This window comes from Oryctolagus cuniculus, chromosome 18 (assembly GCF_964237555.1).
Source record: "Oryctolagus cuniculus chromosome 18, mOryCun1.1, whole genome shotgun sequence".
NCBI lineage: Eukaryota > Metazoa > Chordata > Mammalia > Lagomorpha > Leporidae > Oryctolagus > Oryctolagus cuniculus.
In genome coordinates this window covers 18088666-18116001 of record NC_091449.1, presented here as the reverse complement: position 1 = coordinate 18116001, position 27336 = coordinate 18088666, and the positions used below count along the sequence as shown (strand labels likewise).

Genomic DNA, 27336 nt, shown 5'->3' with positions numbered 1-27336 from the left:
CAGGTCTAGTAGCTATCTTGATCTCAATGTAGAGATTATTATATACGTCTTGAGAAATCTTCAATGACTATGATGTCACATGAAAACACCATAATCACAAAGTAGTCCACAATCACAGGGTCTGATAACTACTTGTTTTGCTGTTTATATTCATAATAAAAGGAAATGTTCATTTTCAGTTATAGCTTAGTGAGGATAAAGATCTAATTTTTATCCTGTCCAAATTCACAACTCCCCTGATTTCTATCCGTCATGTTAAAAATTCCTGCAGTAAGTCCTAATTGGCTTTCATAGTTCCATTCTTCTGCCTAGTTCACCTTATAGTGCTTTGTCATTTATATTGTAACTAACTAGGCCAATATGGTAAACTCTGATAACTGCTATACAATGTTTGACAGACTCTAACATCCCCTAAACATCTTATTTCATGTAGATTCTAATTCAGTAAGTCTGGGGTGGGGCCCTAAATTATGCATATTTAACAAGCTGTAGTGAGATGAAAGTTGTCCTTTGAATTATTGCACATTGAATAACATGGTACTGTGTGTAACATCTTTCCTCTACAACAAGGATCAGCAAACTATGGCCTACAGGTTGTCCTCCTGTTTTTGTGAACAAAGTTTTATTGTAATAAAGCCAAACCCTTAAGTTTACATATTGTCTGTGTTTTCATGCTGTAGTAGGGTATTTGAACAATAGTGACAGAGGTTAAACGGCCCACAAAATATTTTCTCACTGGCCCTCTCTATTTGCCAACTCCTGCTCTATAATATCCCATTGTTTTTGAAATTATTCCTCACTATACTCTGTGATATGTTGTCTTCCATTTGTGCCAGTGTTCTGAATCTTCTTTACTCACAGAACAGTCTTCCTTACATTGGTGCTTTTGGTTATGGTTCATGCTCCCAGTACATGTGCAACACACCCTTTAAATTTTAAAGCCATTTCTCAAAGTAGCTTTATTCCAGATCATAATAGTATAAAGATTCATGAGAAATGATTCACTGTACTTTCTCCAGAAGAGAATGGTCGGAGGAAAAGACAGCAAGACATGCTTTTGAGGCAAGATGCATTCATCAGCAAGAAAACATTGCCCAAGGAAAAACGCCACGAGTGTAATAAGTTTGGGAAAATACCACTTCTGAGCTCTGATCTTTTTCCTTCAATTCAAAGTCCCAGTAATCGGGGCTCTTGTGGAAAGAGTTTGAACCATAACTTAGACATGATTGGTTTTAAGAGAAACTATGCCAAAAAGCAAGATGAGCGTTATGGGTGTGGGAAATTGTTACAGCGTACAAACCATGATAGAACCCTTAATGGAGAAAACCCCTGGGGATGTAGTCATTGTGAGAAAGCTTTCAGCCATAACCCAGCACTTATGTATAAATCAGCAGTAACCAATTCTCTTGTATGCAAACGGAAGAGGGTACCACCTGCTGAGAAACCTCATGTATGTAGCGAGTGTGGGAAAGCCTTCTGCTACAAGTCTGAATTCATTAGGCATCAGAGAAGTCACACTGGGGAGAAGCCTTATGGATGCACTGACTGTGGGAAAGCCTTTTCCCATAAGTCAACCCTCATTAAACACCAGCGAATTCACACTGGGGTTAGACCCTTTGAATGTTTCTTCTGTGGGAAAGCCTTCACCCAGAAGTCACACCGCACAGAACATCAGAGAACGCATACAGGAGAAAGACCCTTTGTGTGCAGTGAATGTGGGAAATCATTTGGTGAGAAGTCATACCTCAATGTACACAGAAAAATGCATACAGGAGAAAGACCCTATCGTTGCAGAGAATGTGGAAAATCCTTCAGCCAAAAGTCGTGCCTCAACAAACACTGGAGAACTCATACAGGGGAAAAGCCCTATGGATGCAGTGAATGTGGCAAAGCTTTCTACCAGAAGCCAAACCTTAGTAGACACCAGAAAATTCATGCGAGGAAGAATGGCTACAGGAATGAAAACTTAGTAATTGTGGGAATGCCTTGAGCAAGAAGGCTTCTTCTTATATAAAGGAATTTATCCTTAGGAGAAATCTTAATGTTTTAATGAATTTCAACAAAATATTTTGTTATAAGGAGAGTCATGCTCAATTGTGATATAAACTTTTATAGGAAAGATTACAAAAATACTTTATAAAATATAAACCTAACCATTCTTGCATATAAAAATTTTTAAAACCTATTACATAGAATCACAACAGACTTAGAGGTATGTTATAGTACATTCTGTTCAACAGTGAGCCACATAATGAGTACTGTTTTTGTATTTTAGAACTATAAATGCACATTTATTATAAATTGTAAATACCAAATACATATATCACATAGCATGTAGAAAATTCTCTTCCACAAGAAGAGCTCTTCCGCTCTATCCTCATTTTCTTTTGGTGTCTTAACAACAACAATAATATATTATACCAGCTACATGATCTCCATCTTTAAAAAAAAAAAATCTAGATGGCTACGGTAGTTGTTTGGAGTCCTTTTCTGAATAATAAAGCAATTTTTAATGTGTTTTAATAAGACAGCCAAAACTTTACTAAGAATATACCTACACTGAAAATGTAAAGCTAAAGGATAGTTTTATTTTTTTATTTTTTATTTTTTATTTTTGACAGGCAAAGTGGACAGTGAGAGAGAGAAAGACAGAGAGAAAGGGCTTCCTTTTGCCGTTGGTTCACCCTCCAATGGCCGCCGCGGCTGGCGCGCTGCGGACGGCGCACCGCACTGATCCGATGGCAGCAGCCAGGTGCTTCTCCTGGTCTCCCATGGGGTGCAGGGCCCAAGTACTTGGGCCATCCTCCACTGCACTCCCTGGCCACAGCAGAGAGCTGGCCTGGAAGAGGGGCAACCGGGACAGAATCCAGTGCCCCGACCGGGGCTAGAACCTGGTGTGCCGGCGCTGCAGGCGGAGGATTAGCCTAGTGAGCCACGGCGCCGGCCAAAGGATAGTTTTAATAACATGATCTGGGATACCATAAAATTGATTACCTGTCATACTGTTTGACAAAAGGTATCATCACTCTGGTGATGTGTCGTAGCAAATTAGTAGAAGAGGCACTTTCTTTGGGTCTTATAATTAAAAATGTTTCATAGAGATCAATGAAGGATAATTGCTTTTAAAAATTAATTCAGCACTATCCATGTTTCTTTCATATGCATTTCTTGTGATTGTCCTGGACACTAAATCCCAAGTTTTTCATCATTCCAATGCTTGAAATAAGTCTGCTCTCCTGAGTGGTCAATGCTGTTCATAAAAGAAAACAAATGGCCACTTGGAATCTATTTTTTTTTTTTTAAGATTTGCCTGTGTGCCCAAATGCTTGGGCCCTGCACCCCATGGGAGACCAGGAGAAGTACCTGGCTCCTGCCATCTGATCAGTGCGGTGCGCCGGCTGCAGCGCGCCAGCCGTGGCGGCCATTGGAGGGTGAACCAACAGCAAAGGAAGACCTTTCTCTCTCTCTCTCTCTCACTGTCCACTCTGCCTGTCCAAAAAAAAAAAAAAAAGATTTGCCTGTGTGTAAGACTGCGTAATCCAGAATTAGAAAGGAGATATAGCACAATTATAGAATGATTAAAAAATAATAAAATACTTTATATAACAATTACCACTGAAGAATATGGAAAATTATTAAAGATCTTTAATTGAAAAAATGATTCAGGCTCAGATGATTTCTTTAGTTCCATTTTTTAAAAGAAAAAGCAAATAATAATATTTATAATATTTCAACCCATAGACTGTACTCCCCAATTTATTTATAAAGTCAGAATAACTTTTAACAGAAAAAGCAAATAAAGGTAGTTTGAAAACATTTCCAGATCAGTCTTACTCATGGAAACAAGAATACCAAAATAATAGCAAGTAGAATTCAGCAGTACACCTAAAGAATGACAACTGTAATGAGTACGTAAGAGTTATCCCAAGAATGCAGGATTGTTTTATTAACAGGAAATATGTCAATACAATTAGCTTCAAGGGGAAGAATCATATGAATTACTAATAGAGGCTGCCAAGGCATTTAATAAATTGAAGCCATCTTTTTTTAAAAAATGAATTTAATATTGCTTTGGAAGTTCCAATGAATCCAATTAAAATTGGAATAAATAATTGGAAAAGGTAAAGTTATCCCTTTTTTCTGATGACATGGTTATTTACCATTAAGTGAAGAGATTCAGATGTCTTTTTGGAGTTTGGGAAGTTCTCTGAAAAGGCAAGGTACAGAAATCAAGAGCTGTTCTCTGTACTGACAATAAAGATGCAATAATTTATGTGGAACTCTTTTGGAATTACACTGAATACCAATAGGTTTGTTTCCTTATATGAAATTACCTTAAGTATCATAAGGACAAATAAATGCCTGAGCATCTAAGAAAAAAATGAAAAAGAAACTTTTCTAACAGATAAGAATGTACCATTTTGCCATTCCAATAAACTTAATTGGAAAAGGAACAGATAAATGTTTCAATGAAACCACAGAAAATTCAAGAACAGGGCTTGGTGTATATGAGTTTTTTATATATGAAAAGATTTGGAATCATAAACCATAGTGAGAGTCATTTTATCTTAAAATAATTCTGTCACATTGGTTTTTAATCTGAGAGATGGAAAAGTTGGACCAATAGCACATCCATATCCAAAAAGAAATTTCAAGTGGAGTTAAGGCTTAAAAATTTAAAGTAACACAATCCTTAAAATCAAAAGTGACTACATACACAATCTAGGAGTGGAGAGAGATTACCAACACAGGATACTCAAAAACTATTTAAGAATAAATATTGGACTGCATAAAAAGTATAGTCTTGAATGGCAAAAGATGCATCAGCAAAGTCAACAGGTAATAGTGGAAAATGATACGCAGATATGATCAAGAGAAATCACTCTTCACAAACAAACAAAAGGATAAGCTAGTAGCAAAACATGGCAAAGAATATGGATAGTAGTGAGAAGAGCAAATAAAAGTGGCTGATGAACCTATCAAAAAGTGTTAAGCCTCAGTACATGATACAGAGTGCAAATTAAAGTGTTAATAATGCTGTGCATGAATACTTTTTGCTGCCAGAGCAAAGTATTCTCATCAGCTGTTGGTAGAAACAAATTTTGAAAGGCAATACAAATTACTCTTTTGAAAAGTAAACTGGTAGCAGCTATTAACTTAAAATACTTAATGCCACTTTGGAGAATCTTACCTTTAAAAGTAAAAATCCTGGTACATAAATGGTAAATGAATATGGTTATTTATTGTAAAATTATTTGTAATAGCAAAAAAAAATAAATGCCCATCCGTATGGAAATTGGGGGAAGGAAAGAACTATAGTAGATCCATTCAATAGAATGTTTATATCAGCATTAAGGTAGACAAGTTTAAACTATGTTAGTGGACTTGAATGGAATTCCACAATGTTTTTTTGAGTGAAAAAAGCATGATATGTATTTTACAAATCATCAACAAAATGTCCTTATGTGTTTATGAATGATGGACATGTATCACTATATGTCTACATATGATTTTATGTGCATGGAGAAACATATAAAAGAGTATTACTGGGTTTGGGGGAGGTGGGTGATGCAGATATTGGGGGGTCAGAGGGAAAAAAAAGGAAAGACAGAAAGCATAAATGACTGAACTAAGTATATGTACAATGTGTAAGAAGAGATATTTGGGAAAGGGGGGAAGGGGAAGATAGAATTCTACTAAGTTGTGGAGGTGTTTGTTGCATATTAAGTGAAAAGGGAAAATTGCTTAATACTCATGCTTCTATTTTTTAGAAAAAACTCTATATGTGTATATGCATGTATATGTTCCTGTAAGTGAAAAGTGTGGAAGGATATACACTAAAGTATTAACATGGTCACCCTAATGGAAGAGTATATAAGTAATTGTTTAATTTATGTATCTTTGTATTGTTTTAGTTGTTAATAACAAATACTGCTTTTGTCCTTTGAAAAATAAAGGGGGAACTATTTCAAAAATGCATGAAACCTTGAAAATGTATCTATTTTCTGACAAGATGGCATCTTGCCCTGATTTACAGCCTTTCCCCAGCTCAATCCTGGGCTTATCATGAGAGTAAAAGGAAATATGTAGATCTGAAGAGCAAAAAGAGACTTTGAGAACCCCCAGTAGAGAGAAGTGCTTCATCTTATTCTGAATTAATTTTAGACTCATAAAGAAGTTACAAAAGAGTTCTTGTATAGCTTTCACCCAGTTTTCTCTAATGTTACATAACCACAGTACAATTATCAAAAGGAAATTAATGTGGATATAATTGTCATATTTAAACCATAGAAATTTAAATTTCAACAGAAGTGGGCTTTGGACATTGCACATTTGGCAGGGTGGTTAAGATGCTACTTGGGATGTCCGCATCCCGTATCTGAGTGCCTGGGTTCAAGTCCCAGCTTTGTTACCAAGTCCAGATTCCTGCTAATGCACATCCTGGGCTGGGACCCTGCCACCCATGTGGCAGACCTGGATGGAGTTTCCAGCTCCTGACTTGGGCTCCTGGCTTCAACTCTGGGCTTGAAGGCATTTGGGGAGTCAGCCAGTGAATAAGTTTCTCTTTCTCTCTCTCTCTCTCTTCTCTCTTCTCTTCTCTCTCCATGTCTATCTCTCTGCCTCACAAATAAATATTCTTAAAACAGTTTTAAAATTTCAAGTTTTCTCACAAATGTTCTTTGTTTAATCCAAGATCCCCAGAGCACACTTGTTACTTCTTAGTTTCTTCAATCCATAGCAGTCTTTTCTTGCCTCCTGTGACTCTGACATATTTGAAGAATACTGGCCAGTTATTTTGTGGAATTTTCCTCAATTTGTGTTTGATTGCTTCTTGGCCTTTTGGCTAAGATCAAGTGTAATTTGTGTTTGACCTAAAGTTTTCCCTGATTATATTGAGGCTATGCAGTAATGCATAATACCAAAGAAGTGACATATCCTCAGTGCATCATATCAGAGTACATGGTATTGATATGTCTTTTTCCTGCAGCTCAATAAAATATAAGCCATAAGGTATAATTGGCAGATAGATTATATCTATTTTTACAGTGTACAATTGATATATTTGATGTTTTAATGCATGTATACATTGTAAACTGATTTTAAACTAAGCTAATTAATATACCTAGCCCTTCATACACTTATTTTTGTGTTGAGAACATTCAGGATCTAATGTGCTTGTGATATTCAAGTATATTGTCAACTATAGTCATCATGTTATACAACAAATCTCTGGAACTATATTGAACCATATTCATCATAACAGACTTTTTACATGTTAACAAACATCTTATTTTCTCCTACCCTGGCCCCTGACAATCAATGTTCTACTCTCTGCTTCTGTGAGTTCAACTTTAGATTACACATACAAGGTGTAAGAGAGACCATGCAATAATTTTTCTTCTTAGTACCTGACTTATTTCACTTCATGTGGATGTCCTCTAGGTTCACCCATGTTGCCATAAATGACAGGATTTCCTTCTGTTTTAAGGTTGAATGGTGTTCCACTTTATCCATCCCTTTGATGGACACGTTGGTAGATTCCACATCTTGGCCATTTTGAATAAAGCTGCAATGTAAATATCTCTTCAACACACCAATTTCCTTTCTTTTGGATATGCACCCAAAAGTGGGATTGCTGGATCACATGGCTTTTCTATTTTTAATTTTCTGAGAACTTGCTATACTATTTTCTATAATGGTTGCACTAATTAACATTCCCCCAACAATGTATAAGAATTCCCTTTTGTCAACATCTTTACCAACATTTGTTATCTTTACCACATCTTCTAATAAATGTAAGGCAATATCTCATTGTGGTTTCAAACTGCATTTCCCACATAATTAATGGTCTTGTGCATTTTCATATGAGTACTGGCCATTTGTCATCTTTTGAGAAATGTGTATTCAGGTCCTTTGCCCTTTTTTAGATCAACTTTTCTTTCTCACCATTGTTAAGATTTATTGGTAATATCAAACTTGATTTCTTTGTTAAGGTGCCAGATTTCACCAATATAAAGTTATTATTTCTTTATTGATAAAAATCTTGGGCAAGATACTTAGCAGAACTTTTAAAAATACTTATTAGCAGGTATTGGTTGATTAGTTTCTGGCAGAGGGTTTAGGCATCCCCAGTGATTCTGATGGACAGCCAGGGATGGGCCTTAGATCTGGATCACATTCCTAATCATAAACCCTAAAACAAAGTGTTCTTTTCTCAGAAGAATATAGAGTAATGAGAAACATTGAGTTATGGGATTCATGGGCACTTACCTTTAATAACTTGGGTATTTAATTATCTCATGCTACCCAACACATTATCACAAACTTACAGCTTAAAGCAATACATATTTAGAATCTCACAGTTTGAGTCAGAAGCTCACCCATGGCTTAGTTGAATCCTTTGGTTCTGGGTCTCACAAAGGGATGGTCAAAGTGTTGGCCAGAGCTTAGTCACATCTGATCCTCAACTAAGAAAGCATCTGCCTCCAAGATCACAGACTGTTGGCAGAACTCAGTTCCTTGTTACCTGTTAGACTAAGGGCCTTGATTTCTTGCAGGCTGTGGTTTGGAGGCCACTCTCAGTTTCTTGCCATAATGGGCCTCTCCAAAGTGTAGTTTCACATCATAGTAGCTTGTTTGAAATTCTATTACTAATACAGAAGTTATAATTTTATGTTGCATCACAACAGAAATGATATCACTTTTGCTTTGTTGTATCAGAATACTGGTCCCAGCCATGCTCAGTGAGAAAGAATTACACAAATGATTTTTCTTTCCAGACTACCAGACAGCAGAGATCACTGGGAGCCAATCTAGAGTCCACTCAGCTCATGGAGGAAACATTTGAAAGTAAGAAGGAGTGAGGAAGGCAATTAGTTCAAATAGGGATCTAAGTAAGCCTCATGTCTGCTGCAGGGCACCCTAAGTGGGAGTGTTCCTCTAAACAGAAGTGAATACACTCATTTAATCACAAGTACCCGCAAAATACTTATTTCAAGCCAGGTACTCTTAGGCACTCAGGATATAGTAGCAAACAGAAAAGGAAACATTGATAATAGTCAAGGGGCAAACACACACACACACACCACGGTGAGGAGATATAAAATAGGAGGAGAGGGAAACTTTTGATATGGTAGCTAGGAAAGGCTTCAAAAGTAACACCTGCTTTTTAAGACCTGAAGGAAATAAAAGGTCTAACAATGTAATGATCTAGAAAAAAGTACTGCAGACAGGGGGAACAGTGCAAAGATCCTACGATAGGGATGTGCCTGCAACGTTGGAGAGCAGCAAGGAAGCTGTATTCTTGAATAACAAATTACCTCCATAGCTTAGTGGCTTCAAACAACAAACACCTCCCATAGCGTCTGTGGATCAGGAACTTGGAAAGTGCCACTGGAGCCATACTCTCCCTAACTAAGCATCCTTCCCTATCTCTGCCCTTCCCATGTGTTTGTCCACTAAGTCCCTCTTTCCAGACTCCAACACAGGGGAACCCAAACCCACTTTGCCTATCGGAAAGGAAACCTCCCCTGCCTTGGCCTCTCTGATTTTTTCCCCCAACCCGGAGGCAGAATCTAAGTTGTCCAGAACTTCTCCAAAATAGCAGTCTGCTATGCCCTATCAGGGTGTCCTATGACTGTTACCACGGGGGTCCCCACAGAAAGGATGGCAATAGGTTATCATCAATCGTTTGTTCTACCTGAACAACAAAAATCTCTGGGCCAGAAAAAGTTGGGGGCAATGTAGTTTGAAAAAACCTTTGAAAATGTCCACCCCCAGGGATAAACAAGTCAATGGGCTCAAATATCACACAACCCCACCCATCAGCATCCTGCACAGGGGCGCCCTCTGCAGCCAGCTACAACAGCCGAGAGTGCAGATGAGCAGGCACAGCAGCCTTGCAGGGTGGAACACCTCTAGGGCTAAGGTGAGCAATGCATGGGCCTGCAAAAGGATGAGTGCAGGGATTGGGTGTGAGTGATTGAAAATGGGAAGTGGGTGGCAAGAATCTGGGGGTTAGGAATTCTTCAAAAAGCATCAAGAATTTCAACATGGCAATAGCAGAGTATTAAACCAGCGTGGAGCCTTGGAAGGCATGCCTACAAAGTCAGCCCTGGGGGTAGGGAGTGCCCACTAGGATAATCAGGTAAGACCAGTGAATCTTGTTGCCATGGGCTGTCAGTGGGTGCTGATGGTTAAAGTTCCCTGGGTCTTCACTGGCAGGAACAGAGTGAAGGACTTGGAAAGAAAGAAGGGTAGGTCCTGTCTCAGAAGTCACTAAAAATGGTTGGACATAAGAGTCAGTGCTTCAGAAATTTGCATTTTATACTTCTAGTGCAACCAAAAAAGGAAAACAAAAACTAAGTGATTACATTATGATAGTCTGAAGACGCTTATCCTATTGTAAAGGAAAAACAAATAGGCAAAAATTAACATTATTGCTATGAGTGTTAGAACAGTATAGGATGGCCATTTATTCTGGGGGATCACCTATAGAAGTAGCTTTTAAAATATGGCCAATAGGTTTGACCTACAGTACATATAGGCCCTCAATAATTGCTGGTTGAGAAGTAAAATTCTTTCGACTTATCAGTAATTATGAGACAAATGAACCATTGTTGATACAGTTTGTACACTTGGAAAATTCTAATGAAAATACAATCTCCTACAATAAATAAGACAATGAAAAATAGTTGTGAAATTAATTCTGTTCCTGATTGTGTGCTTTGGTTTTATTTACCCATTTATTATAGAGACAGAGAAATCTCCCTTCCTCTAGTTCATTCCCCAAAAGCTTGCAACAGCTAGGGAGGGCTGGGCCAAAGCCAGGAGCCAGGATCCATCCAGGTCTACCACAAGGGTGCAGAAGCCCAAGTACATCAGGAGCCAGATGGAATTCCAGGCTCCTGACTTTGGTCTGACCTAGCCCCTTTCAAAGAATGATTCATAGGAAGTAAACCAGTAGCAACTAGACTCCTGGAACAAGGTATCCTCAGGTCATGCCAATCTGTCTGTAACACCTTCATCCTTCCAGTAAAACAGCCAAATGGTAAATACAGGTTACTGCAGGACTTGAGGACAGTAAATGAGGCTGCAGAAAACACTGATAAAGTGGTTCCCAACCCATATTCCTTACTGTCTACTCTTCCACCTGATTGCAAGTTGTATTCTGTTTTAGACCTAAAGGATGGCTTTTTTTTTTTTTTTTTTTTTTTTTTTTTTTTTTTTGACAGGCAGAGCGGACAGTGAGAGAGAGACAGGGAGAAATGTCTTCCTTTGCCGTTGGTTCACCCTCCAATGGCTGCCGCGGCCGGCGCATCGTGCTGATCCGAAGGCAGGAGCCAGGTGCTTCTCCTGGTCTCCTATGGGGTGCAGGGCCCAAGCACTTGGGCCATCCTCCACTGTACTCCCTGGCCACAGCAGAGAGCTGGCCTGGAAGAGGGGCAACCGGGGCAACCGGGGCAACCGGGACAGAATCCGGCACCCCGACCAGGACTAGAACCCGGTGTGCCGGCGCCGCTAGGCGGAGGATTAGCCTAGTGAGCCGCGGCACTGGCCAGGATGGCTTCTCTTCGTTCTTCAACCCTGAGTTCCAAGACCTCGAATTCTTTGAATGGCAAGAACCCATTGTGGGAAAAAACAGAATGTATGTTGGACAGTCCTCCCCCAGGGATTCACAAACTCCTACTCTATTTAGGAAAGTATTGGCTAAAGATTTGGAGGAATTCACCCTGGAATAGGGGATGCTATTCCAATATATGGGTGATATGTTAATAGCAAGCCCCACTAAGGGGAGCTCAGATACAAATAGAGTGACAGTCTTTAATCTTTTGGGTCCAAGGGGCTATAGTGTCAAAATATCAAATATCAAGCCAACAGGTCTTGTTGGAGGGAAGGATAAGGGGATTTTCAAAGGAAAGAGAAGGCCATTTGTAAACTACCCATTCCTGGGACTTAAAACAATTGAAGGGCTTCTTGAAAATGCCCAGTAGAATCTGAATCCCTAGTTTTGGTCTCACAGTTAAGTTACATGAACTCCCAAGAGGGCCAGACACTGATCCTTTTGACCAGATTCCAGACTGTAAGTGAGCATTTCTAGACTAATTAATAGCTAAACTTTTGGAAGCCCCTTTGCTGCCATTGCCAGACCTGACATTTCATCTGTACATTCCTGAGAGGACAGGGGTTGCCATGGTAATGCAGTTACTAAGGCTACCATGTCTGTAAGTCATAGCAGGTATTGTCCTCCATTTTAAAGAAGCAGAAAAGTTAACTTTTGGGAGATACTGAAAGTGAGTGCATGGCCGGCGCCGCGGCTCACTAGGCTAATCCTCCGCCTAGCGGCGCCGGCACACCCGGTTCTAGTCCCGGTTGGGGCGCCGGATTCTGTCCCAGTTGACCCTCTTCCAGGCCAGCTCTCTGCTGTGGCCAGGGAGTGCAGTGGAGGATGGCCCAGGTTCTTGGGCCCTGCACCCCATGGGAGACCAGGAAAAGCACCTGGCTCCTGGCTCCTGCCACCGGATCAGCGCGGTGCGCCGGCCGCAGCGCGCCGGCCGCGGCGGCCATTGGAGGGTGAACCAACGGCAAAGGAAGACCTTTCTCTCTGTCTCTCTCACTGTCCACTCTGCCTGTCAAAAAAATAAAAAATAAAAAAAATAAAAAAAAAGAAAGTGAGTGCATAAAGGCACTGAAGACACTAATTCCAGCAGACCTGACCTCCAGAGTAAATCTCTCCAAAGTGCTGAGTGATTGATTCACCAGTGGGCGCTGCTGTACCAAGGCCAGAAAAAGAAAAGTGGAGAGATCTCCACAGATACCACAATAGAGGCTATAGTCCACCCAACAGGAACCTCAGCCCAAAAGGCTGAGTTGAAAGCTTTGGCTTTAGAAGGAAGGGAAGGAAATACCACTTACCTATACATTGATTTAAAATATCCATATTCCATCCTTTGTGCTCATGGGGCAATCTGGAAACAAAGAGGAATGCTTACTTCTGACAATCAAGTAATTAAACATGGAAAAGAATTTTTGTGCCTTCTAGAGGCAGTGATGAAGCAACAGAAGGTGGCTGTGATCCACTGCAGACGTCACCAGAGGGGAGAGAGAAGTCAGAAAGGGAAGTAACAGGGCCAACAGAGTTGCTAAAAGTGAAATCATGAATGAAAGATCCCACTTCTTTGCTTAACATCAAACTTCCTGTGGCTGCCTAACATACTAACAGCCAATAATAGTTCTTTGCTTCCTGTTGCATAGTAACTTGCTATCCTATAGTAGTTTCTTTTGCAAAAAAAAAAAAAAAAAAAATCTGCTGAGCTGTCTTTCCAGGGTCTCCAATAAAACTGGATAAAAGCAGCTACAGTCAACCTTGAGACTGGAGCCAGGGCAGATCAACTTAGAGTACCAGAGTTATGTTATCATTCATTACGATGTTAACTGACACACCTCCAACGATGCTTCAGTAGTCATCAACCTCAAAGAACTTTCTCCACTCCTTTCCCTGCACCTATCATGTTCTGTCACTTTGTTTTATCCAGGTCTGCCCCAACTGTCCTATTCCATAAATTCCCAAACCTCTCTCTGTATGAGGGATTGATTTGGGCCTTGATATGACTTGCCCATCTCTCCCACAGGCCTGTAGTAATAGTAACTGTCCTCTTTCTCAGAAGGTGAATCCAGTGGTGGTTGGTTTTTTTTTTTTTTTTTTTTTTTTTTTGACAGGCAGAGTGGACAGTGAGAGAGAGAGAGAGAAAGGCAGTATTTTTCTAACAGTAAGCAGGGAACCTGTCGGGTAACAAAAGGGAAGCTGAAGAAGACTCCCTCTTTCTAATGGCATTCATTCCCTCCCTCCTTTGCCAGAACCTCTTTAACTTCTTATCTACCTCTTAAGAATCTGAAAAGGCTGCCCAAGCACAGAATATCCAGGATGGTTGAATAGTCCACGTGACAACTATTCTTTCCAGAGAACAGCAATTTGAGCTATCTAGAAGGCCCACTAGGCACTTACTGAGGCCCGGAGGCTCTTTGTAATTGGCTATGCAAACAGATGAAAGCCCTGTAACTAAAGAGGCCATGGAGGAATGCCCAACCTGTTGCATAAATAACCCTAATGCTCATCCCAGGACAAAGGTACCCTGGTTAGTTCAAGGTAGGGGAAGGAAGCCTGGAGAAAGACTGGCAATGGACTTTTCCTTCATGCCCAGAGCAGCAGAAAACGTTAGATACCTGTTGGTTCTCAACGGCACATTTTCAGAATGGGTAGAAGCCCATTTTTTTTTTTTAAGATTTATTTTATTTATTTGAAAGAGTTACAGAGAGAGGTAGAGACAGAGAGAGAGGGGTCTTCCACCCACTGGTTCATTCCCCAGATGGTTGCAATGGCCGAAGCTGAGCTGATCTAGACAGGAGCTTCCTCTTGGTCTCTCACCTGGGTGCAGGGGTCCAAGGACCTGGGCCATCCTCTGCTGCTTTCCCAGGTGCATTAGCAGAGAGCTAGACCAGAGGAGGAGCAGCCTGGACAGGGATCAGCACCCATATGCAGGTCAGGGCTTTAACCCACTGCACCACAGTATCAGCCCCAATTGCCACCCGTTCTGAAACAGCTCCCAAGGTCTCTAAGCTATTTCTGAAGGAGATCATCCCCAGATATGGACTACCTAAGTCCATATGGAGGGACAAAGGCCTAGTTTTCAGATTGTCAATACCAAACATACTTATAAGGAGTTGGGGATCAGGCATCTCCACTCAGCCTGGAGACCAATAATCATCTTGACAGGTAGAGAGAACAAATAAGACCCTAAAGAAAACTCTGGCCAAATTATGCAAGGAACTTTGACTCCCTGGAAGACTTGTTCCAAGGAGGCCAGAAAACAGATTCCAAAGAAGCAGAACAATATCTATATGATACTCAAGTAGGTAAAATTATAAAGGCCCTTATTGGCCTATGGAAACCACGAGCCACCCTCCCCTTCAGACTTAACTACATCCACTCCATCTGGGAGACTGCTTCTATTTAAAGGCACGGAGAGGAGATATCCCCCAGATCAGTTACTGCCTAAATAGGAAGGTCCATTTTTGGTAATACATACAACTAACTCTGCCTTAAAGTTACAGGGAGTAACACTTTGGGATCCACCACTCCCAGGTAAAGGCAGCCACGGGATCTAAAGAAACGAACTCCACCTCATCAAGCGAACTACTGCCTGATCTAAAGCTCCTATTCGAGAGAGAGAAAGACAAGTAACCGGAAACTCATCCGTATTTCCTGCCAGGAATCAGTCCTCTTGCCCTACTCAAAGGTATTCTCCTGTTCACCCTAGGAATTACTTTACTCAATCTGGAATCTATCCCTCGAGAATTTGTCTCCTCTACCATAGTTGCTGTAACCCTCATCTGGTACCCTCAGTAACCACAGAAGAGAAGAAAAGTGCATGAACAGACACTGAACTTCCTTTTCCTAATCCTATTGATCCTATTTCCCATGGTACATCAAGGAATTCCCTTCTATGGTCCAAAAACACACTATTCAGACTCTCTTGAGATGAAACTCAGGAAGGAGACTTTTGGATTGTTGGATATTTGCATACATGGTCAAATTCCTTATGACAAGGATGCCAAAATCAATGTGGAAAGGACAGTCATTTGAAAAAAAAAAAAGGACTGAGAAAAACTGAGTATGCATGCAAAAGAACAAACTTGAAATTTGACTTATACCATACTTAAAACAGATCAAAGACCTATATGGTGACATAACCAACAATCCAAAAACTTCAGCCTGCTCTGTGGCAATGTAAGAGAGTGTTCCATCAGCACACTTACTCAGGTATGGCAGGCAATGAATGGGGTCCATGTGAGGTTTCTCTCAGGGGATCATGACAATCTGAAAATGTTTTTGTGGACAAGGACAAAAGAAAAAAATGTTACAAGCCAATATCCTTGTAAATATAGGTGTGAAAATCTTCAATAAAATACTAGCAAATGGTATCCAACAGCATATTAAAAGCATTTTTAAAAAACTGATAAAGATCTATACTTAGAGAAATATTAATCATTATTTACTTTGGCAAGATAAAAGCAGGTTATAGTAAAGAATGTATATTATAATTACTATTTAAAATAAAATGCAATGTTTTTTGTGTTTTTAAAGATTTATTTATTTATTTGAAAGGATTACACAGAGAGAGGAGAGGGGGAGAGAGAGAGAGAGAGAGAGAGAGAGAGGTCTTCCATCCAATGGTTCACTTCCGAATTGGCCACAGCTGCCAGAGCTGTGCCGATCTGAAGCCTGGGCCAGGAGCTTCTTCCAGGTCTCCCATGCGGGTGCAGGGGCCCAAGGACTTGGGCCATCTTCTCCTGCTTTCCCAGGCCATAGCAGAGAGCTGGACTGGAAGTGGAGCAGTTAGGTCTCGAACCGGCGCCCATGTGGGATACCAGCACTGCAGGCCAGGGTGTTAACCCACTGTGCCACAGTGCTGGTCTCTGGAATGATTTCTTTTCTTTCTTTTTTTTCCCTCTCTTTATTTTTATTTATTTATTTATTTTTTTGACAGGCAGAGTTAGACAGTGAGAGAGAGACAGAGAGAGAGAAAGGTCTTCCTTCTGTTGGTTCACTCCCCAAATGGCTGCTTTGGCTGGCATGCTGCGCCGACCCGAAACCAGGAGCCAGGTGCTTCCTCCTGGTGTCCCATGTGGGTGCAGGGCCCAAACACTTGGGCCATCTTCCACTGCCTTCCCAGGCCACAGCAGAGAGCTGGACTGGAAGAGGAGCAACCGGGACAGAACCAGCACCCCGGCTGGGACTAGAACCCAGGGTACCAGCGCTGCAGGCAGAGGCGCTGTGGCGCCAGCCTGGAATGATTTCTTTTATCACTTGAAAGTAGTCATATTCAGTAAGGAGAATTACAAATAATCTTTGTTTCTTCTTTATGTTCCCTGGTATTTTTTGTTTTTCTTTTCTTCCCCCGCCCCCACAGTAAGAAAACATAATTGTACAAAAGGAACAAAACAGTGGCTTCAAAAACAAAGTTACAATTCTGCCAGGAGTTATGAGTCAATGTAACACTCATATATTACAGTGTAACACAATTTACTGTATAGTACTGGTAGAAGCTGAGATCTGTAGTTCATATAAATGGAACAGATGGCCCTAAAACATAGGCTGTGGCTGGCACTGTGGTGTAGCAGGTAAAGCTGCCACCTGCAGTGCCGGCATCTCATATGGACGCTGGTTTGAGTCCCGGCTGCTCCACTTCTGATTCAGCTCTCTACTATGGCCTGGGAAAGCAGTAGAAGATGGTCCAACTGCTTGAGCCCCTATACCCACACAGGAGACAGGGAATCTGCTCCCGGCTCCTGGCTTCGGATCAGCGCAGTCCTGGCTGTTGTGGCCATCTGGAGAGTGAACCAGTGGATGAAAGACCTCTGTCTCTCTCTCTCTCTGCTTCTGCCTCTCTGTTACTCTGCCTTTCAAATAAATAAATCTTAAAAAAAAAGGTTAATATAAACATAAATGTATCAAGAGGGGAGGGGAACAAGCCATGAGGAAAGAATTATTGAATAAGTAGTTTGGGGATGGAATCTTTCCTTTTCAGGGTTTAATTCCAACCTTAAATTCACATTTTAAAACATATTTGATTGATATGTTGAACAAAATAGTGTAAATAGGGTGTTAAGTGTTGAGCTGTGTCCCTCCTCACCTCCAAGATATGTTGAAGCCCTAATTCCTGGTAACTTTGAATGTGATCCTATATGGAAACAGGATCTTTCCAAATATAATGAAGTCAAGATGAGGTCATCAATGTCCACGCCCGCCGGCAGCGGCTGAGAGGCTGAAACCAGAGTGGACCGCTCTTGTTAAGCGGCTGTTGCCCTCACTTCTCAGGAATCGGCGAGAGCTTGGCCCAAGGCTGAACTGTGCCATTTGGAAGACTGGAAGCAGACGCATCTGTCGACATGTTTTCCAAAGTCCTGGAGAACCAGTTGCTTCAGACTACCAAGCTGGTGGAAGAACATTTGGATTCTGAAATTCAGAAACTGGATCAGATGGACGAGGATGAATTGGAACGCCTCAAAGGAAAGAGACTTGAGGCACTAAGGAAAGCTCAACAGCAGAAACAAGAATGGCTTTCTAAAGGACATGGGGAATATAGAGAAACTCCTAGTGAGAGAGACCTTTTTCAAGAAGTCAAGGAGAGCAAAAAAGTGGTTTGCCGTTTCTACAGAGATTCTACATTCAGGTGTAAAATACTAGACAGACATTTGGTGATATTGTCCAAGAAACATCTTGAGACAAAATTTTTGAAGCTGAACGTGGAAAAAGCACCTTTCCTTTGTGAGAGACTGCGTATCAAAGTCATTCCCACACTGGCACTGGTAAAAGACGGGAAAACACAAGATTATGTTGTTGGATTTACCGACCTAGGAAATTCAGATGATTTCACTACGGAAACTCTGGAATGGAGGCTCGGTTGCTCTGATATTCTTAACTACAGTGGAAATTTAATGGAGCCACCATTTCAGAACCAAAAGAAATTTGGAACAAACTTCACAAAGCTGGAGAAGAAAACTATCCGAGGAGGAAAGAAATACGATTCAGACTCTGATGATGATTAGAGCTCAATAATTCTTTGTAAATCATCTTATTTCTACAATTACTTCAGGTTTAAATGTGTTTTCTAAATTCTGTTGCTTTTGATCCATTGATCATCAGTACTCATATTCTGGAGATTTATATACTCCAACCATTGAAAGGCATCTTTACCATATTCTCTGTGGCCATCATGTTTCAGGTGAGGAAAATGTCTGAGTTCCTAAATTATCTGGGAAGAGTGTGGATTCTCTATTTTTGAGGTTGATTTTATCACGTATGTTTCTTACATCTTTATACCATTCACAATTGTGTTTTTAATCTATTTATTAGAATTAGAAATTCAGCAGACTATTTCAGGACTGATTCTTAATCAGCGTTATTTACTTTCTACAGCAGGTCATGTAACATTTACTGGTGTAACATTGCACTTGTAAATGAACTATGAACACGCTTCACTTTGGGAATATATTTAAGTAACTATTAAAAAAACTGCTTATTTATTCTGGAAAAAAAAAAGAGATGAGGTCATCAGATGACCCTAATCCAATAAGAATGGTGTCCACCTAATGAAAAGGATGCAAAGACAGAGGTGCACAAGGAGAATATAATGCAAAGATGGGGCAGAGATTGGAATGATCCATCTATAAGCCAAGGAATGCCTAGGATTGCTAGGAGAAATTCATAGAATACATTATCCTTAGAAGGAACCAACAACCTTGGTTTTAGATTTCCAGAATCAAAAACTGTGAGATAATAAATTTTTTAAGACCCCAAGTTTTTGGTATTTGGTACTTTGTTGTGGTAGACCTAGAAAACTAATACATGAGAGGGCCAGCGCCATGGCTCAATAGGCTAATCCTCTGCCTTGTGGTGCCGGCACACTGGGTTCTAGTCCCAGTTGGGGCACCAGATTCTGTCCCGGTTGCCCCTCTTCCAGGCCAGCTCTCTGCTGTGGCCAGGGAGTGCAGTGGAGGATGGCCCAGGTGCTTGGGCCCTGCACCCCATGGGAGACCAGGAGGAAGGCTCCTGCCTTTGGATCAGTGCGGTGCACCAGCCGCGGTGAACCTTTCTCCCTCTCTCTCTCTCTCTCTCTCTCACTGTCCACTCTGCCTGTCAAAACAACAACAACAACAAAAAAACACACTAATACATGAGAGAACTTTTGATCATGCATTTCCTGGTTTGTATTCATTACTGTTTAAAAAAATCATTATAAAGGTGAAACCTTTACGTCCCTTCTTTCATTCACCCAGTATGAATTCCCTCAAGGAGGACGAGGCCTGAATGGCTGCCAAAGGCCTTTCCACATGCCTTACCGTCATAGGGTTTTTGGCCAGTGTGAACTCTCTGGTGTCTAGTCAGATTTGAGCCTCTGTTAAAGGCCTTCCCACATTCATTGCATTCGTAGGGTTTTTCATCTGTATGGATTCTCTGATGTTGGAGAAGTTCTGAGCTCTGACTAAAGGCCTTGCCACACTCTTTACACTCAGAGTTTTTCACCAGCGTGAATTCTGTGGTGGTTAGTAAGTGTTGAGGCACTACTGAAGGCCTTCCCACATTCTTGACATTCGTAAGGTTTCTCACCAGTGTGCATTCTCCGTCGCTGAATAAGCCTGGAGTGTTGAGTGAAGGCTTTCCCACACTCCTTACATTCAGAAGGTTTCTCACCTGTATGAATTCTCAGATGGGGAAACAGTTGAGAACTTTTAGTAAAGGCTTTTCCACATACTTTACATTCATAGGGTTTCTCACCAGTGTGAATTCTCAGATGATCATTACGATTTGAGCAATAATTAAAGGCCTTTCCACATTCCTTATGCTCATAAGGTTTTTCACCAGTGTGAATCCTCTGATGTTGAGAAAAATATGAACTACAACTGAAAGCTTTGCCGCATTCTTTACATTCATATGGTTTTTCACCAGTGTGGACCCTCTGATGTCGAGTAACCAGTGAGCCATGACTAAAAGATTTCCCACACTCCTTACACTCATAGGGTTTTTCAGCAGAATGAATTCTCCGATATTGAATAAGCTTTGAGTCCTGATTAAAGGTCCTACTGCATGTCTTACATTCACAGGGTTTCTGTTCACAAACAGTTTTTTGATGTGGAGTAAGAAATGTGGGCTGAATGAAAGTTGGCATGTCTCCATGGGTAAGTATGACTTGACTGAAATGCCTTTTTTTAGAGATAATACCTTGGTTTCACACAATGATTCCAGATCTGAAAGAAAATGAAGAGGCAAATATTCGTTCTTTCCTATTCTGCGGAAGTTAAGCTTCAAAAAAAGAAATGGGAGGACTAAGCTGAAAATACTATTTGGGAAAGTACAAGCTTAGATATTTCTCAAATACAGCTAAGCAAATATTGACAAGAAAAGCACAGCTGTTAAGGCAAGGTAATGAAATAAGCTGGGAAGGTGATTAGGGAAGTCGACAGTGTTCTGGCGTGGATCAGAATCACCTTAAACCTCTGAATACACAGTATCCAGTGTCATCCTCCATATTCCACAGCAATTCTAATGACTTATACACACATCTAAACATACATACTCATGCACAGAACATCAGATTGTCTGTTTTCACAATCTATAGGTAATTATCAGACCTACATCAAAAGACTATTGTGTACAGCCCCTATACAGTGCCTTGAAGGCAGATACCAGATATCATCAGGATCGAGTGTCCCAGCCTCCCTCCCTTAGCTTAAAATTTCCTTTCCCTGCTTTTATGATTGTCAATCAACTTCTTACTAAAATCAGTTTGCTGAGGCAGGCACTGTGTAGTATGTTAAGTCTCCACCTGTGACACTGGCATCCCACACGGGCGCTGGTTCATGTTCTGGATGCTCCTCTTCTGGTCCAGCTCTCTGCTGGTGGCCTAGGAAGGCAGGGGAGGATGGTCTGGGGTGCTTGGGCCCCTGCACCCATGTGGGAGACCCAGATGAGGCTCCTGGCTTTGGATCAGCCCAGCTCCAGCCGTTGTGGCCATTTGAGTAGTGGACCAGTGGTTGGAGGACCTCTCACTGTGCCTCTCAATAAATAAACAGATCTTTTTAAAAATTTAATTTGCTGGCCGGCGCCGCGGCTCACTAGGCTAATCCTCCGCCTAGCGGCGCCGGCACACTGGGTTCTAGTCCCGGTCGGGGCGCCGGATTCTGTCCCGGTTGCCCCTCTTCCAGGCCAGCCCTCTGCTGTGGCCAGGGAGTGCAGTGGAGGATGGCCCAGGTGCTTGGGCCCTGCACCCCATGGGAGACCAGGAGAAGCACCTGGCTCCTGGCTCCTGCCATCGGATCAGCGCGGTGTGCCGGCCGCAGCGCGCCGGCCGCGGCGGCCATTGGAGGGTGAACCAACGGCAAAGGAAGACCTTTCTCTCTGTCTCTCTCTCTCACTGTCCACTCTGCCTGTCAAAAAAAAAAAAATTTAATTTGCTGAATTGAGGAAGTGGTGCGACCAGCCCTAGTCTTTGGATTCATGAGTTCGTTTATTTTGCCCATAGATAGCACGCTGATGTTCAACTTTGTACTGAAAGATTTCCTTTCCAGGAACCTCAATCTCCAAGCAAAAAGTTTTCAGAAATTTCTTGGGATCACAGAACGAATGAGTGACTATGTCAGTTTCTTGAGGCAACTATAATGAAAGGCCACATATTCAGAGGCTTCTAACAACAGAAGCTTATCTTCTCATAGTTCTAAAAAGCTTGAAAGTTCAAAATCTGGCATGGCTGTTGAACTCCCTCCAAGGGCCCTGGAGGGAAAGACAAGCCCTTGCCTCTTACTTCTGCCAGCTCCTTGACTACCACCTGTACACGGTTCCCAGACTGAAGCCCACTCGCCATCATCAAAATTCCCCACAGAACACAGTACCACCCACCAAGTAAAGAGGACCATAAACACTGCAGATGAACCAGGGACCTGGACATGAACTGAACACACATCTCTATAAGAAACTTTACCACTAACTTCTTGGGGAGCCTGGGAATTAAGTGATAGCTGACTGGCTCCTTGCCGTGTGCTTTGGAATAAATATCTACTTTTACCACCCCAGTGTCAGTAATTGGTTTGCTGGGTATGAGATGAACACATCTAGTTTTGAGGGATTCTACAGTAATTTCCCCAACCAGTTCTGGGGATGTTGTACAAGAAGAATAAACATGTTGAAATGTATACATGCAAGAAGGACCAGTGACTCTGCAAAGATATATTGTTGGCGAATTCACATGATGGGTGGCACAGCCAGTAGCAAGTCTAAAATGCTGAACAAAATTGGTGGGCATGGAAGGTGAATAAACATCTTCTGTGGATACAGCGTGATATAGGGTGAGGAGTCACTGAAAATAGTTTGCTTTGGAATTAATTCTGCAATGTTGACCTTGGGAGAAAACATTATGGAAGTGACTAAGAAGGTAGGCAGCTCAAGTTTGAGAAAAGAGTAAGACAGGATGAAATTTGCCCTGTGAGAAGAGAGGAACGCTATGTCAACATAGGAAAGGTGAGCTCCAGTTTTATATTCCAAGGCAAATACTTAATCTGAATCTTTTCCTCATGAGTTAAAATGGGTAGAATACTCAACTCATGACTGATATAAAGATGAGGACTGTAACACAGGAAAATGATCTAATATTAAGTGCTCAGTGCTAACAACTATTATTATGGAAAATGTCAGTGAAAATAGTGATACCAGGCAGCTGAAATTATTTCCAGACATCAAAATAAAGCCAGTTATGCTCTCAAATGCCAAATATGTTATCTTTTTCCCTCTACCCCCATACAATCATTGGCCGAATCTAGTCTAGGTAAATTGGCAGAAACGTCTTAAAACTGCCCTCATCTAATTATTATACTCTTAGCCCAGCATCATGTCTTTCCTAGACAACCATAACAATCTTGTAAGTCTTTCTATTATGCTCCAGCTACTTCTAAGTTATTCAGCAACTGGAGAGATAGCTGGTCTAGCCTTCTACTACTGAAAATCTAAACTCTCTGGCAATTACCAATATGACCAACAGGAGGGCTTCCGCACACCTCTGCAACCTGGTCTCATCCTATTTCCACCTGCTCAGAAAGCCCTAGTCCTTCAAGCATACCAAGTTCTCGTCCTTTTTTTTTTTTTTTTTTTTTGACAGGCAGAGTGGACAGTGAGAGAGAGAGACAGAGAGAAAGGTCTTCCTTTTTGCCGTTGGTTCACCCTCCAATGGCCGCCGCGGCCGGCGTGCTGCGGCCAGCGCACCGCGCTGATCCGATGGCAGGAGCCAGGAGCCAGGTGCTTTTCCTGGTCTCCCATGGGGTGCAGGGCCCAAGCACCTGGGCCGTCCTCCACTGCACTCCCTGGCCACAGCAGAGGGCTGGCCTGGAAGAGGGGCAACCGGGACAGAATCCGGCGCCCCGACCGGGACTAGAACCTTGTGTGCCGGCGCCGCTAGGCGGAGGATTAGCCTAGTGAGCCGCGGCGCCGGCCAACCAAGTTCTCTTCACCCTTCAAAATCTTTCTAGAGGGGATCTCCCTTTGGCTGGTATATGCCACTCCCCAACAACATCACTGGCCCTGCTAATTTCTGCTCATCATTTAGGCCTCTCCTCAAATACCACATCTCTAGGAAAACTATACTTGATCTTCAATCTAAATCATAGTCTTCCTGTTATTAGGCCTCTGATGACTTTGCTTTTTAGGAGAATTTTTATTTGTAATGCTATACACATATGCATAGATCCAGCAACAACAGGAATGTTTGATAATTTTACAATGTGTACTCAGCTCTTGACAAAATACATACCTGACACACACCAGAAGCTCGATATATAATTTGAGGAATTACTTAAGCAATAACTGACTTTTTAGATGAACTGTTTTCTTAAAAGTAAAAAATTTTTTAAAAGCATGTAAGGTTGATCATTATTTATAGTGCTTATGACCTAGAAATTCACCATGAATATGGAATTTGTGAATATATATTGCTTTCATCAATTGATCAATACATAACCCAGGTGCATTAGTAGAGAGCTGGAATGGAAGTAGAGCAGTTGGGACTGGAACTGGTGCTCATAAGGGTTTAGACACTGCCAGTATGAGAGACACAGAAAGACATGGTCCTGGGGCTGGAGCACAGCTGGGAGCAAGAGCCCAGGCCAGTCAGTGGGTTAAAGTCAGGATAAAGAGAAAGTCTTGCTGCACAGAGGACTATGGTTGACCAGGTGCCCTCAGGTGCTGGTCCTCCACCTCCTGAACTATTAGACTCCCCCAGAGCTGGCAGATTACAACAAAAGCGAGAGAGACTCATTCCGTGTATACTGTTGCTTTATAAATGTTGAAAGATGAAATCCTGATGACAAGAGTTGCCTGGGTAGCAATTACAAACAACAGCTGTCAGCAGTGAATCTGTAGGTCGTGGGGCTCATCTCTCTCCCATTTCTTAATCCATCATGAGAGGCACAGACTAGTATCTGGCTCATAGCCCTTTCCCAGGCACGTTGCCAAAGTGGTTGATAAGCTAATAGGAACATGAGCTCACAGGCCAAAATAGCCATATACCACAGTGCAGCCACTATGAAATAAGACCACACTCTACAATGATCATCGTGACAGAAAGACCACATGATGTGGTCAATACCTATTTATAACTCTTAGAAAATTAGCACTTCAAAGTAGCACATGTAAAACATTACCAGGAATAAGAATAAGCATTACATTAAATAAAAATATTTTAGATATGCCCCTTGTAAGATAGAAAAAAGAAATGGATATCTGTTATCACTGTTACCAATTAAAAGAGTTATGGAGGTCTTGGTTATAATTAAAAGCAAAGAAATAACAAGTAGGAGAAATAGAAGGAATAAGTCTAATGATATGCAGATAATAGATGATCTTACTAGAAATACCAAGAAAAATTTAAAAAACTAAGTTCATTAAAGTCGTTAAAGATCAATTTACAAGTCAACAACAGGAGTCACTGTGCACTTACTCCTCATGTAGGATCTCTGTCCTTAATGTGCTGTACACTGAGGCTTAATGCTATAACGAGTACTCAAACAGTATATTTCACTTTGTGTTTCTATGGGGGTGCAAACGATTGAAATCTTTACTTAATGTACACTAAACTGATCTTCTGTAAAAAAAAAAAAAAAGAAAAGAAATTATCAATTCCCAACTTGACTCTCACTGGGATTAAACATGACAATAGGTCTGATCTGATTTCATCATGATTTAAAAAAAAATCATCTATTATTTTCCACTTTATGTTTCTGTGTGGGAACAAACTGTTGAAATCCTTACTTAAGGTATACTAAGCTGATCTTCTGTATATTAAGATAATCGAAAATGAATCTTGATGTGAATGGAAGGGGAGAGGGAGTGGGAAAGGGGAGGGTTGTGGGTGGGAGGGACGGTATGGGGGGAAAGCCATTGTAACCCATGAGTCGTACTTTGGAAATTTATATTCATTAAATAAAAGATAAAAAAAAAGATCAATTTACAAAAATTAGTAGTATTTCTTTCTATAAACAATAACCCATGAGAAAATAATATATGCTTACAATGGCAACAAAATCTGTTTTTTAAAAAAACTAGAAAGTTATTCAAGTAAGAATAAAATGACAACTAAGTAGAATGATTTATTAAAATTAAAAATAACCTGAATCTAATTATAAAGATGTAAGAAAACCCCAAAGAATCCACCAAAAAATTGTCAGAGCCAGTAAATTCAGCAAAGCTGCAGAATGCCAAGTTGGGTATAAGAAATCTGTAGAACTGTTATGCACAAATAGTGAATCACCTGAAAAAGAAATCAATAACTATAAATAAATAAAATATCTGGGAATAAATTTAACCAAAAAGGTGAAAGATCTCTACAATGAAAACTGTAAATCACTGAGAAAAAAAATTGAAGAGGACACAAAGAAACAGAAAGACATAACATGTTCATGGATTGGAAAAATCAGTATTAAAATGTGCATATGACTCAAAGCAACTTACACACTCAATGCAATTCCTATCTAAAAATCCAGTAACATTTTCCAAGGAAGTAGAAAAAACACTAAAATATGTATGGAACCACAAAAAACCACTAATAGCCAAAGCAATCTTGAGCAAAAAGAATAGGCAGGAGGATTACACTCCCTGACTTTAAAATATATTACTGGGGGCTGGTATCATGGCATAGCAGGTTAAATTGCCACTTGTAACCCTGGCATCCCATATCAGAGTGCCAGTTTGAGTGCTGTTTCTGCTGTTTCTTCACTTTCTTATTTTCTTTTCTTTTCTTTTTTTTTTTTTTTTTTTTTGGACAGGCAGAGTGGACAGTGAGAGAGAGACAGAAAGGTCTTCCTTTTGCCGTTGGTTCACCCTCCAATGGCCGCCGCGACCGGCGTGCTGTGGCCGGCGCACCGCGCTGATCCAATGGCAGGAGCCAGGTGATTTTCCTGGTCTCCCATGGGGTGCAGGGCCCAAGCACCTGGGCCATCCTCCACTGCACTCCCTGGCCACAGCAGAGAGCTGGCCTGGAAGAGAGGCAACCGGGACAGAATCCGGCGCCCCAATTGGGACTAGAACCCGGTGTGCCGGTGCCGCAAGGCGGAGGATTAGCCTAGTGAGCCGCGGCGCCGGCCGCACTTTCTTATTTTCTAAAAAAATTTATTTATTTGAAAGTCAGAATTACAGAGAGGGAGAGGTAGAGGGAGGGAGGGAGGGAGGGGAGGAGAGGAGAGAGAAGTCTTCCATCCACGGGTTCACTCCCCAAATGGTTGCAATGGCCAGGGCTG

The 27336-nt window shown here is 41.3% G+C and overlaps 3 protein-coding genes across 11 annotated transcripts in view; 2 read left to right on the top strand and 1 right to left on the bottom strand.

Moving 5' to 3' along the window:
- ZNF793 (zinc finger protein 793) overlaps window positions 1–10278 on the top strand; it is a 62127-nt gene extending 51849 nt beyond the window's left edge. For all 9 annotated transcript variants that reach the window (XM_070062368.1, XM_070062371.1, XM_070062370.1 and 6 more), the window contains one exon: window positions 1020–10278. In XM_070062368.1, the coding sequence (XP_069918469.1) occupies window positions 1020–1990 (971 nt within the window). In that variant the 3' untranslated portion in view covers window positions 1991–10278. The remainder of the gene's footprint in view (window positions 1–1019) is intronic.
- LOC127491342 (zinc finger protein 829-like) lies at window positions 4102–20774 on the bottom strand. Its single transcript, XM_070062404.1, is given in 5 exon segments — window positions 4102–4207; window positions 12916–12968; window positions 15817–15877; window positions 19903–20078; window positions 20080–20774. Coding segments are annotated over 5 exon segments (1020 nt in total). The 5' UTR covers window positions 20730–20774; the 3' UTR covers window positions 4102–4127.
- Window positions 17917–19110, top strand: LOC100344980 (thioredoxin domain-containing protein 9; the record flags this gene model as incomplete). Its single annotated transcript, XM_070062428.1, has 1 exon — window positions 17917–19110. A coding segment is annotated over one exon (693 nt), but the record flags the coding sequence as incomplete, so codon positions are not given.
- Window positions 20775–27336: the final 6562 nt, after the last annotated feature.